This window comes from Carcharodon carcharias, chromosome 16 (assembly GCF_017639515.1).
Source record: "Carcharodon carcharias isolate sCarCar2 chromosome 16, sCarCar2.pri, whole genome shotgun sequence".
In the NCBI taxonomy this organism is placed as follows: domain Eukaryota; kingdom Metazoa; phylum Chordata; class Chondrichthyes; order Lamniformes; family Lamnidae; genus Carcharodon; species Carcharodon carcharias.
The window spans coordinates 33,276,871-33,289,696 of NC_054482.1; the positions used below are offsets into that span (position 1 = coordinate 33,276,871).

General features: G+C 46.5%; 1 protein-coding gene across 5 annotated transcripts in view; it reads right to left on the bottom strand.

Moving 5' to 3' along the window:
• Positions 1-12,826, bottom strand: part of rabgap1l (RAB GTPase activating protein 1-like) — a 530,937-nt gene that overhangs the window by 25,470 nt on the left and 492,641 nt on the right. Inside the window, exon 21 of one of the 5 annotated variants that reach the window (XM_041207940.1) lies at positions 6,583-11,086. The exons of the other annotated variants lie outside the window; for them this stretch is intronic. Coding sequence (XP_041063874.1) covers positions 11,069-11,086 — 18 coding nt within the window. The 3' untranslated portion in view covers positions 6,583-11,068. Of the gene's footprint in view, positions 1-6,582; positions 11,087-12,826 lie in introns of those variants that run through there. 5 annotated transcript variants of the gene reach the window in all.

Genomic DNA, 12,826 nt, shown 5'->3' on the forward strand with positions numbered 1-12,826 from the left:
TCTCCTCCAGCCCTACAGCCCTCCGAGATATCTGCACTCCTCTAATCCTGGCCTCTGGTGGATTCCTAATCAGAATCGCTCCACCATTGGTGGCCCTGCCTTCAGCTGCCTGGGCCCCAAGCTCTGGAATTCCCTCCCTACACCTCTCCCCATCTCTCCCTCACTTTCCTCCTGTAAGATGCTCCTGAAAACCTTCTTCGCTGATCAAGATTTTGGTCAGCTGACCTAATATCAACCTACATGTCTCTGTGTCATAGTAAAATGTCCCAAATGAGAATTATCAAATAAACTAAGTTAAATCGGCTGCATAGTTACAAGTTGTGGTTAACTATTTAACCTGTTGTAATGACCTGTGATGGGTATAAATGGTGCTGTAACTGGGCTTTCCCAGGTGGGTGCACTTGATCAAAAGCTGTTGCTGCTCTTTGATCCTGTGCAGTTCCCCCGTTACAGAATCTGCTTTGAAGCCTGTAAGCAGTAACAGCCTCTGGCCAGGAGCAGGGAGGTTATGCTGGAACCTTATAAAACACTGGTTAGGCCACAGCTGGAGTATTGCGTGCAGTTCTGGAATCTGCATTATAGGAAGGATGTGATTGCATGAGAGAGAGTGCAGAGGAGATTTACCAGGATGTTGCCTGGGCTGGAGAGTTTTAGTTATTAGGAGAGATTGGATAGACTGGGGTTATTTTCCCTGGAGCAGAGGAGGTTGAGGGGGGGCATGGTTGAGGTGTATAAAATTATGAGGGGCATAGATAGGGTAGACAGGAAGGAACTTTTCCCCTTGGCGGAAGGATCAATAACCAGGGGGCATGGATTTGAAGTAAGGGGCAGGAGGTTTAGAGGGGATGTGAGGAAGAATTTTTTCACCCAGAGGGTAGTGGGAATCTGGAACTCACTCCCTGAAAGGGTGGTAGAGGCAGAAACCCTCATAACATTTAAGAAGTATTTGAATGTGCACTTGCAATGCCATGGCAGACAAGGGTATGGGGCCAGTGCTGGAAAATGAGATTAGAATAGTACTTGTTTGACCGGTGCAGACTCGATGGGCTGACAGGCCTTTTTCTGTGCTATAGACCTCTATGACTCTATGGTCTCTGGGTGGTGCTGCCAAGTGACGTTTAACCCCTAGCTCATTGACAAGGCAGAATCTCTGCTGCAGCAGACAGGAAGATAATGGATCATTCGGTTATTTTCAAATCCCTTCCTATCTCTATATCCTCTGCTCCTCCAATTCTGGACTTTTCCGTATCCCTGATTTTCTTCACATCAGCAGCTGTGTCTTCAGCTGCCTCAACCCTGAGCTCTGGGATTCCTCTTATAAACCTCCCTAGCCACCTTTAAGGCACCACTTAAAACCATCTCTTAATTTAATAAGACACCGAGCCACACGAGGAGATAGGTTGTCAGATTACACTCCCGTGAAGCACCTTGGAATGCTTTACTACATTAAAGGTGCTTTAAAAATACAAGTTGTTGTTGATTAATAGTATTTACTATAGTAAGTTATTTATTTACAGGGTTCATCCTTAAAAGGAAAGAAAATGACTCCGGTTCAATGGTTCTGAGATGGCTGATAAATCCAACGCACGATCTGCAGGCTCTGCCACAGGTGACACTGGTGGTGCATGAAGGATTGGGTAGATAGGATGTTTCTGCGCTCTCTCCCGATGCCTCAACTTCACCTCCGCACATTCCTGATGAAGTTTCTTGATGTGTTCAGTGTCTTCCCGAATGAACCTCCTCCATTTTGGTCAGCCACAAGCCAGGGGGTGTCTCATGAGTTGGCAGGGGTGTCTAACCTCTTCAGGGATGCTTTGAGAACATCCCTAAAATGTTTCCTTTGTTCTCCTGGGAGCCTCCTGCCATGACCGAGTTCCGAGTAGAGAAATTGATTCAGGAGTTTGGTGTCAGGCACACGAACGATGTGTCCTGTCCAGCGGAACTGGTTTTGAGCGATTAGCACCTTGATGCTGGGCAAGTTAGCTTGGGAGAAGGCACTGCTGTCGGGCTGCCTTTCTTGTCACCAGATTTGGAGGATCATGCGAAGGTACTGCTGGTGGTACTTCTCCAGGGCTCTGAGGTACTTGCTGTAGGTTGTCCAAGTGTCTGAAGCATAAAGGAGCACAGGGGTAACCAATGACCTTAGTCTTGGGTTTGAGATCCTGGTCCTCCAGTACTCTGGCTCAGCAGTAAGTTGAAGTCATGAAAGGTGGTATAGAAATTCTAATCTCTCTTTTATTTGCTTTGTCTTCCCCACGCCCCCTCCATTCATGTCCTGTGCCTGTCCTCTCCCAACATCCCTCTCTTGTTAAAAATCTAGAATGAACAAAGCACTTCTTGGGAAGTCACTCTATGACAACACTGCAGATTGTTGAATTCTTCCCTAGTCTATGAGTGCAGAGGTCTATAATACTTCACTATTCAATCACTGCAACCTGAGTTACCTCATGCAGGCTGTCATCAGTCAGGGTCATTGTACTGGGTCTCTTAGGTTATTAAGACCTTACAGCCCTTGACCCAATTGAGGGGGCATTAACAGTGACTCCCTCAGACATAGAGGGGGCATTAGCTGTGACCCCCTCAGAGAGTGAGGGGCATTAACAGCAGCAACCCCCTCAGACACTAGGGTTCAATAACAGTAATGACTCTCTCAGAGAGTGAGGGGCATTAACAGCAGTGACCCCCTCAGAGAGTGAGGGGACATTAACAGCAGTGACCCCCCTCAGACAGGGAGGGGACATTAACAGCAGTGAAAGCCTCAGACAGGGAGGGGCATTAACATGTGACCCCCTCAGAGAGTGATGGGCATTAACATCAGTGACCCCCTCAGAGAGTAAGGGGCATTAACATCAGTGAACCCCTCAGAGAGTGAGGGGCAATAACAGCAGTGACCCCCTCAGACAGTGAGGGGCATCAACTGCAGCGACCCCCTCAGACAGTGAGGGGCATTAACAGCAGTGACCCCCTCAGACAGTGAGGGGCATTAACATCAGTGACCCCCTCAGAGAGTGAGCGGCATTAACATCAGCGACCCCCTCAGAGAGTGAGGAGCATTAACTGCAGTGACCCTCTCAGAGAGTGAGGGGCATTAACATCAGTGACCCCCTCAGAGAGTGACGGGCATTAACATCAGTGACCCCCTCAGAGAGTGAGGGGCATTAACAGCAGTGACCCCCTCACAGAGTGAGGGGCATTAATAGTGACCCCCTCAGAGAGTGAGGGGCATTAACAGCAGTGACCCCCTCAGAGAGTGAGGGGCATTAATAGTGACCCCCTCAGAGAGTGAGGGGCATTAACAGCAGTGACCCCCTCAGAGAGTGAGGGGCAAAAACAGCAGCGACCCCCTCAGAGAGTAAGGGGCATTAACAACAGTGACCCCCTCAGAGAGTGAATGGTATTAACAGCAGTGATCCCCTCAGACAGTGGGGGGCATTAACAGTGACCCTCTCAGAGAGTGAGGGGCATTAACAGCAGTGACCCCCTCAGAGAGTGAGGGGCATTAACAACAGTGACCCCCTCAGAGAGTGAGGGGTATTAGCAGCAGTGACCCCCTCAGATGGTGAGGGGCATTAACAGTGACCCCTTCAGAGAGAGGGGCATTACCAGTGACCCCCTCAGACAGTGAGGGGCATTAACAGTGACCCCCTCAGAGTGTGAGGTGTATTAACAGCAGTGACCCGCTCAGAGAGTGAGGGGCATTAACATCAGTGACCCCTTCAGACAGTGAGGGGCATTAACTGCAGCGACCCCCTCAGACAGTGAGGGGCATTAACAGCTGTGACCCCCTCAGACAGTGAGGGGCATTAACATCAGCGACCCTCTCAGAGAGTGAGGGGCATTAACATCAGTGAACCCCTCAGAGAGTGAGGGGCATTAACTGCAGCGACCCTCTCAGAGAGTGAGGAGCATTAACAACAGTGAACCCCTCAGACAGTGAGGAGCACTAACAGTGACCCCCCTCAGAGAGTGAGGGGCATTAACAGTGAACCCCTCAGAGAGTGAGGGGCATTAACAGCAATGAACCCCTCAGAGAGTGAGGGGCATTAACAGCAGTGACCCCCTCAGAGAGTGAGGGGCATTAACAGTGACCGCCTCAGAGAGTGAGGGGTATTAACAGCAGTGACCCCCTCAGTGAGGGGCATTAATAGTGACCCCCTCAGAGAGTGAGGGGCATTAACATCAGTGACCCCCTCAGACAGTGAGGGGCATTAACTGCAGCGACCCCCTCAGACAGTGAGGGGCATTAACAGCTGTGACCCCCTCAGACAGTGAGGGGCATTAACATCAGCGACCCTCTCAGAGAGTGAGGGGCATTAACATCAGTGAACCCCTCAGACAGTGAGGGATATTAACTGCAGTGACCCTCTCAGAGATTGAGGGGCATTAACATCAGTGAACACCTCAGAGAGTGAGGGGCATTAACAGTGACCCCCTCACAGAGTGAGGGGCAATAACAGCAGTGACCCCCTCAGACAGTGAGGGGCATTAACATCAGTGACCCTCTCAGAGAGTGAGGGGCATTAACATCAGTGAACCCCTCAGAGAGTGAGGGGCATTAACTGCAGCGACCCTCTCAGAGAGTGAGGAGCATTAACAACAGTGAACCCCTCAGACAGTGAGGAGCACTAACAGTGACCCCCCTCAGAGAGTGAGGGGCATTAACAGCAGTGACCCCCTCAGAGAGTGAGGGGCATTAACAGTGACCCCCTCAGAGAGTGAGGGGTATTAACAGCAGTGACCCCCTCAGTGAGGGGCATTAATAGTGACCCCCTCAGAGAGTGAGGGGCATTAACAGCAGTGACCCCCTCAGAGAGTGAGGGGCATTAACATCAGTGACCCCCTCAGACAGTGAGGGGCATTAACAGCTGTGACCCCCTCAGACAGTGAGGGGCATTAACATCAGTGAACCCCTCAGACAGTGAGGAGCATTAACAGTGACCCCCCTCAGAGAGTGAGGGGCATTAACAGTGAACCCCTCAGAGAGTGAGGGGCATTAACAGCAATGAACCCCTCAGAGAGTGAGGGGCATTAACATCAGTGACCCCCTCAGAGAGTGAGGGGCATTAACATCAGTGACCCCCTCAGACAGTGAGGGATATTAACTGCAGTGACCCTCTCAGAGATTGAGGGGCATTAACATCAGTGAACACCTCAGAGAGTGAGGGGCATTAACAGTGACCCCCTCACAGAGTGAGGGGCAATAACAGCAGTGACCCCCTCAGACAGTGAGGGGCATTAACAGCAGTGACCCCCTCAGAGAGTGAGGGGGATTAACAGCAGTGACCCCCTCAGAGAGTGAGGGGCATTAACAGCAGCAACCTCCTCAGACAGTGAGGGGTATTAACAGCAGTGACCCCCTCAGAAAGTGAGGGGCATTAACAGCAGTGACCCCCTCAGAGAGTGAGGGGCACTAACAGCAGCAACCCCCTCAGACAGTGAGGGGTATTAACAGCAGTGACCCCCTCAGAGAGTGAGGGGCATTAACAGTGAACCCCTCAGAGAGTGAGGGGCATTAACAGCAGTGACTCTCTCAGAGAGTGAGCGGCATTAACAGTGACCCCCTCAGAGAGTGAATGGCATTAACAGTGACCCCCTCAGAGAGTGAGGGGCATTAACAGTGAACCCCTCAGAGAGTGAGGGGCATTAACAGCAGTGACCCCCTCAGAGAATGAGGGGCATTAACAGCAGTGACCCCCCTCAGACAGTGAGGGGCATTAACAGCAGTGACCCCCCTCAGACAGTGAGGGGCATTAACAGCAGTGACCCCCTCAGACAGTGAGGGCATTAACAGTGACCGCCTCAGAGAGTGAGGAGCACAGTAACAGTGTTGCCCTTTTGAGAGAAGGAGGAACACTCCTCGCAGTAAGGTCCATGGTAGAATGGAGAGTCTACCTAGGTGTTTAAGGAGTTTAAATGGGTGGCTATGTGGGGAATAAACTTGGTTGGTTGAAATGTTTTCTATTTTAATTCTTTTTGTTGTTTTATGATTTAATTGGGTGTGGAGATTGGTTTTATTTGTTTCTCAGTTCTATTTTGCTTGGCTGAAATGTTCCTGTAATTGTGTTTCAGATGCCCTATTTCTCGCTGATGCAGTGTCACTTCTCATGTGGACTGACATCCTGTGCAGATTATCATTTCATTTCGAGTTAGCCCAGGTTGCTAGTTGGGTAGGTGGAAGGGCTGGTTTGTGATTTCCTGGTGCTGTTGAACGGTCGGTCACACATTAGGGCAATCTGGTGTGGAATTTCTCCTTGTGCTGGGGAAGGCTGAGATTTGCTTTTCGTGAAACAATGTTCCAAGTGATTAATGAATGGAGATGATTCTGATTGAGGGTGATGTTTTAATCTTTACAATGGATTTAGCCTCGACAGCTCCCTCTGCTTGTACAATGTGAGTAAAGCAACCTAACAGCATTGGACTTACAGTGGGAAATCAGGACCATTGTATAAATGCAGAGCATTACAATGGCTTTGATCCACCCTAACAACCTGAAGGCTAACTTAACAAATGGACCATACGTGAATGGCTGTGTTAACTATTGATATCTTGGGTGTAGCTCACTGATACACAAAACTAATGAGCTACAAAGCGTAACAGATTAATTTTATTACAAATTAACATTCCATAAAAAAACACTTTCAAATACAGCATTTGGAAGAACCCGGGTCCAGTCCAATTTCAACATTGCTACAAAAAGACAGCATTGTTTTCTTAAAGCTGGGCGACAGCTGCCTGAGAACTCAAACACCCACCATTCCGTCAAACTGGTCAAGATGCACAGTCCTCGTCAAAACATGTTTAAAAAACTTCTTAATTTCAACATGCATGTGGAAAAAAACGTTGAAGAGCTGTGTATTATCGAAGTATCAGCAGCAAGGAACATGCCATGGCTTCATTAGGGACTAGCAACACAATGGTAAATGATCCCAGCCAAGAAAGACATTGATGCATTTACATCATTGCAACAGGTGTTGTTAACCAACATTGAAAAGTCTGTCAGACACTTTGATGAAGACTATGCCTTTTAAATATCAAGGTGCTTTCCGCATTGATAAATTCTTCAGTACAACTGCAAGGAAGAAGTAGCTAACACATGAACTCTTAACAAAATAATTATAACAGGTACATAATACAGGGTGTGGTTCCTGAGAATCAAATTCAACAGCAGTGTTCTGCCACAGGCTGGGGTTATTTCAAAACAGGCAGTTTGTTATTGGTCTGTCGGCAGCTAATCACGAGTTCTCAAGCTGCAATATTAATTATTCAAAAAGTTGACGTTCTGATTAGATAAAGATGCATCCACCATGTTGATCATGTCAGGTCTGGTCCAGAGATAGGAACCTGCGCTACAACACAGTACCCTCACGTCATACACTGTGGGGCGTTAAGTCTAGCTCTTTGGCCAGGCTGTCGATTCCTGGGGGGGTGGGATGGAGTAAAGGAACAGGGGCAAATATAGAAGAGGAAAATGAGAGGTAAAGAAAAAGGGAGCAGGGCATTCTGAAAAGGATTCACAAGAGGAAAGTCTAGGCACTGACTTAGTCTGTGCGAATCATATTGGACTGCGGTGTCACAATGAACAATATCGCAGTTTGCAAAGACAATCCAAAGTAAAGCTGAAACTTTTATTTTAAATCTAAATGCAGGAGACATTTTCATTCTGTGGTCAGGAACATATATGATTGGTATTCTGGTTCTATGGGTGCCCTCTCTCTCTCTCTCACACACAGAGTGAGTCAGTTTGATTCTTGTTGAAGCAAGAGTATACCCATACTGTTCAGGGAGGGTGAAATAGCTGCCCTATAGCGATTATAGAGAGTTTTCATGGGTAATGTTTGATTCCATTAGCACCGTTCTGCAAGTGAGTGAAAGTCGGGGAAGGAGAAACAAACCCTGACAGAGACAGGGAAAGTATCTCACCCTGGAAATTACTCAGTGGGCAGTCACGCTGGGACTCTGCAGAAATTCATGGGCCATGGCAGGGGTCATGGGGAACACATCTTTGGTGGCTAAGGGTGCACCTGCAGGGACCCACCCCTGCCCCATTCTAAAATGCTGGAAACACTAGGAGAAGCTGGTGGAGGGAGGGGAGTGTGGAGGGAAGAGTGAGAGGAGGGACTAAGCACTATCTGCCACTGAAAAAAAGGTCTTGAGGGTGTTGATCTTGTGCCCTGCATTAGAGGCAACTTTAAAACATTCTTTATATAAAAATTGATCCACTTGTCTTTAAGGGACCAGAGCCCCATCCCAGGTGCCAGAACAATCTGCAGCCATTTCAGTGAATCCTCCTGATATTCAGTCTCTTCAGCCTGGTCCTCCCATCAATCCAGGCATGGCTGATCTGGAACAGACCTCCATCTACCCACATTGGTTCTGTAACCCTTACTTACCCTGAGCTAACAGCAATTGAAGCCCAGCCTCAGCAGCTTTTTTGGGGGTGAGAGTTGCAGATTTCCACTACCCTTTGGCTGAAGAAGTTCTTCCTGACATCATCCCACCTCTAATTTTATCACACCCCTCCTAGTTCTGCACTCACGCAGCAGAGATAATAGTTTCTATCAACCCCCTTAATCTCCTCCCAAGGGAATACAAGCCTAGCTTACACAACCCATTCTTAAGCACTAGCCTTTTCTGGCCCTGATGGAAATTGCAGTTCTGGGCTCCCATCTTTCCCTTATTTACTGGAGAGGGAAGTTTTAAAACAAACACTTTTTTTAAAATAACCATCTCAATTTTAGTTTTAGTGATTTTTTTTCAGCCCCCTTTTCATCTTTGTAGCATTTTAGAAGTATGCATTTTGTTTTATGCTGGAGAGAGGACAGACAGCAGGACAGACCCAATCTTCAGAGAACACTCAAGCCTTTCACTCTGTAAAGCAAGGTCACAAGAAACATCTGGTGAAAGGCTTGCAGGGGTGGGGTAGGGTAGTGGGGGGGTGGCACAGGTAAAAGAGACATTCTCATTCAAAAATAAAATTATTTCACATATTGCCATAGTGTAATAAATTAGATTGTGAGAATTAGTGCCCTGTGACATACTGGAAGGCACCAAAGGGCCGCACCAAATAAGCGACTCATTTTTATTCCTTCTCGGGATGCGGATGTCACTGGCAACCCTTGGGTTTATTGCTCATCTCTAGTTGCCCTGACCAAGTGTCTTGCATCTTGCTTAGCCAAATCAGCCATGTTGCTGAGGGACTGGAGTCACATACAATCCCAGACCTGATGAGGATGGTAGATTCCCTTCCCCAAAAAGACATCAGTACCAGTTTTTAAGACAACGTGGCAGTTTCATGGTTATTTGCACTGATCCCAGTGCCTTTCTCTCCAGATATCTTATGGCTCAGCATCACCTTCGAGGGCAATTAAGGATGGGCAATAAATGCTGGCCTTACTATGATGCTCACATCCCATGAAAGAATAAAAAAAGTTAAATTAAACTCAAATTCTCAAACTGTCATGGCGGGGTCGCAGTCTGAGATCTCATTTCTTTAGATGACTGGATGAGTATTCCAGCAGCCTGGGTGACTAGTCCAGTAACAGTGAGGTGAGAGTGACTGTCCTTGACATCAAGGCAACATTTGACCGAGTGCGGCATCAAGGAGGTTGTACTCTCTTGAATAGGGTCTTGAGAGGGAGAATTTGATATTCTAAACGATTCAAGAAATAGATTTACTCCCTTTGCAGGCAAACAGATAGAGAAGAGACCGTAATCTCAAGTCAAGCATTAGGTACATAAAGAATATCAGGAAAGACATTTCGATGCAGTTATTGGAATTTAGTGATTGATGGTGTACTGAGTACTGCATTTAAAAAAGGGGACTGAATTATAATTTGAGGAATTTAAAAGGGTCTGAAGAGGAAGAGGATATTGGGATCAGTTTGGAGAGAAAGCAGGAGAATTGGAGTGTGTAAAATTAGGGGAGACAGCGGCATAGTGGTAATGTCACTGGACTGGCCTAGCAAGCCACTCAGTTCAAGGGATTCAAGGCAATTAAGGATTAACGTCACCCATCTCCCATGAAAAAAATCAATTAAAACAATTAGCCATGAACTGGAGTCTAAATTGAGTAGAGACAAGAACAGCTCCCTCCTGAGTGTTTGGTTTGCTGTTAACAACAGGAACTATCAGGTGAAATTTAACCTCAAATTATTCACTCCATGTCCCAGTTTCCCCAACAGGATTTGACATAGGAAGGATCGATAAATGGCAGTAAAATGTTCAACATCAGAATGAAGCTACCCCATAGAGTGAATGATTAGAGGCAAAGGGAAAATTTGGGAGTGATAGAAATGCACCACAGGCCTGTCAGCGTGTGAAGGGGATGGGAGCCTTCAAACAGAAATCTTCCAGGCAGAAGGGTGGATCGGTTTACTATTGCCAGCCGTGGCTCAGCGGGTAGCACTCTTGCCTCAAAGTCAGATGTTCGTGGGAATACGCCCCACTTCAGAGACTGAGCACATAATACAGTCTGACACTTTAGTCTGATGCTGAAAGCTGCAGTGTTTCAGGCACCATCTCCCTCAAGAGATGTTATACTGAGGCTCCACCTGCCTTCTCAGGTGGATATGAAAGGTCCCATTCAAGTTAGAGCAGGGGAGTTCTCCCCTGTGTCCTGGCCAACATTCAGCCAATGCCTTAAAAAAAAGATTTGTCTAGTCGCTCATCTGCTGTTTGAGGGACCTCACAAACTTGTCCTGGTGGCTCCAACAAAATACTTTTGAATATCGTAAAGCGATAAAGACTGTACAAACAAGGATCTTTCTTCATTATCAGGTTAAAGGAGGGCAATGAGCAGGTGGAAATGTACATTCAACACAAACGCTGAAGCTTCAAATGTGAGGCCTTTTGCTCCATGTTCACCCGCACCCTGGGCACTTCCTTCCAATGTCCCAAGCTGGGATGTGTATGCTGATAGATTACAAGGTTCTCTTCGAACAAGAAACAGATGGTCACGGTCCAGGCTTGCTGCAAATATTGGGCTTCCTCCTATATAACTGATGGGAGCTTCTCTATTTCTTTGAGTGGAAGGCGGTTTCAAGTACACGTCGGTGAAGTATCAGAGACTTTACTGAAATGAAATGAACTGGAAGAAGAGAAGGAAATGGGAAGAATTAACCAGACGAGGCTGAGAGGTGGGAGAATGTGGAAGAATCAGTGTCATTAAAAAATTCCAACTGGGTTTCACAAGAAAAGCTAAATTAATTACCAGGATATAACAGGCTGCACTCATTACTTACACAGTAACTTTATAAATCACAAATAGAATTGCACTCGAGATGATTGGATACATTCGAGGCAATAAATACTTCTGTTATTGCTGTGTTTGGAATGATCACCTTCACAAGGACAATAAGTGTTGATCTTGCCAGTGACACATTCATTTCCTCCTATTTCTAACCATACAGTGAGATCCGGCTCCTGCGCCTTGGCTCAGCAGGTAAGACATTCACCTGAGTCAGAAGGCTTCAAAGCCCACTCCAGAGACTTGAGCACTAGATCGAGAAACTTTAAACCATCTGCCTTCTCAGGCAAACAAAAAAAAATGCTCTGGGATCTTTTAAAAATAAGGGGAGTTCTCCCCTGTGCCCTGGCCAATACTTCTTTTATAACCAATGTCATTAAAACAGATCCAAAAGCAAAATAATGCAGATCTGAAATTAAAAACAGAAAATGCTGCAAGTATTCATCAGGCCTGGCAGCATCTGTAGAGACAGAAACAGAGTCAACATTTTAGGCCAATGACATTTTAACAAAAAAATCAATGCCTTGAAATGTTAACTCTGTCTCTCTCTCTCTCTCCACAGATGCTGCAGACCTGCTGATTCTTAATTCACTAAAATAGATTATCATCTGATAAATTAGCTGCTATTTCCCAAATTACAGCTACAACATCTCAGAAAATACTTAATTGGTTGCAAAGTGTTCCAGGACATCCTGAGATGACAGAAGGTGTTATAAAATTAGAGTCCTCTCTTTTTTAATTTATGCAAGTGACGCTAAGTAGGCTCATCACATGCTTATGAGACAATTGTATTGGGTATATATATATAAGCAAGAGAATAACTAGGGAAAGAGTAGGGCCAGTTAGGGACCATAGAGGTAATCTGTGTGTGGACCCGGAAGACGTGGGTACAGTCCTCAATGAATACTTTGGATCGGTCTTCACAATGGAAAAGGACGAAGCAGATATAGACATCAGGGTGGAGGAGTGTGAAATATTAGAGGAAATTAAAAATTAACATAGAGAGAGAGGAGGTACAAGCGGGATAAGTGGCCTTAAAAGTAGATAAATCCGCAGGCCCAGATGAGATGTATCCCAGGCTGTTGAGAAAGGCAAGGGGAGGGATATCAGGGGCCCAGTCAGTAATTTTCAAATCCTCTCTGACCACAGGTGAGGTGCCAGAGGACTGGAGGACTACTAATGTTGTCCCATTATTTAAAAAGGGAGGAAGGGATAGACCAGGAAATTACAGACCAGTCAGTCTAACCTCAGTGGTGGGGAAGTTACTAGAAAGAATTCTGAGGGACAGGGTATACCTGCACTTGGAGAGACCTGGATTAATCAGGAATAGTCAGCATGGATTTGTTAAGGGAAGGATGTGTTTGACAAATTTGAACAAATTTTTTGAGGCTGTAACGAAGAGTGTTGATGAGGGTAATGCACTTGATGTGGTCTACATGGACTTTAGCAAGGTTTTTGATAAGGTCCCTCATGACAGACTGGTCAAGAAAGTAAGAGCCTTTGGGATCCAAGACAAAGTGGCACATTGGATCCAAAATTGGCTGAGTGGCAGGAAGAAGAAGGTAATATTAGAGGGATGCT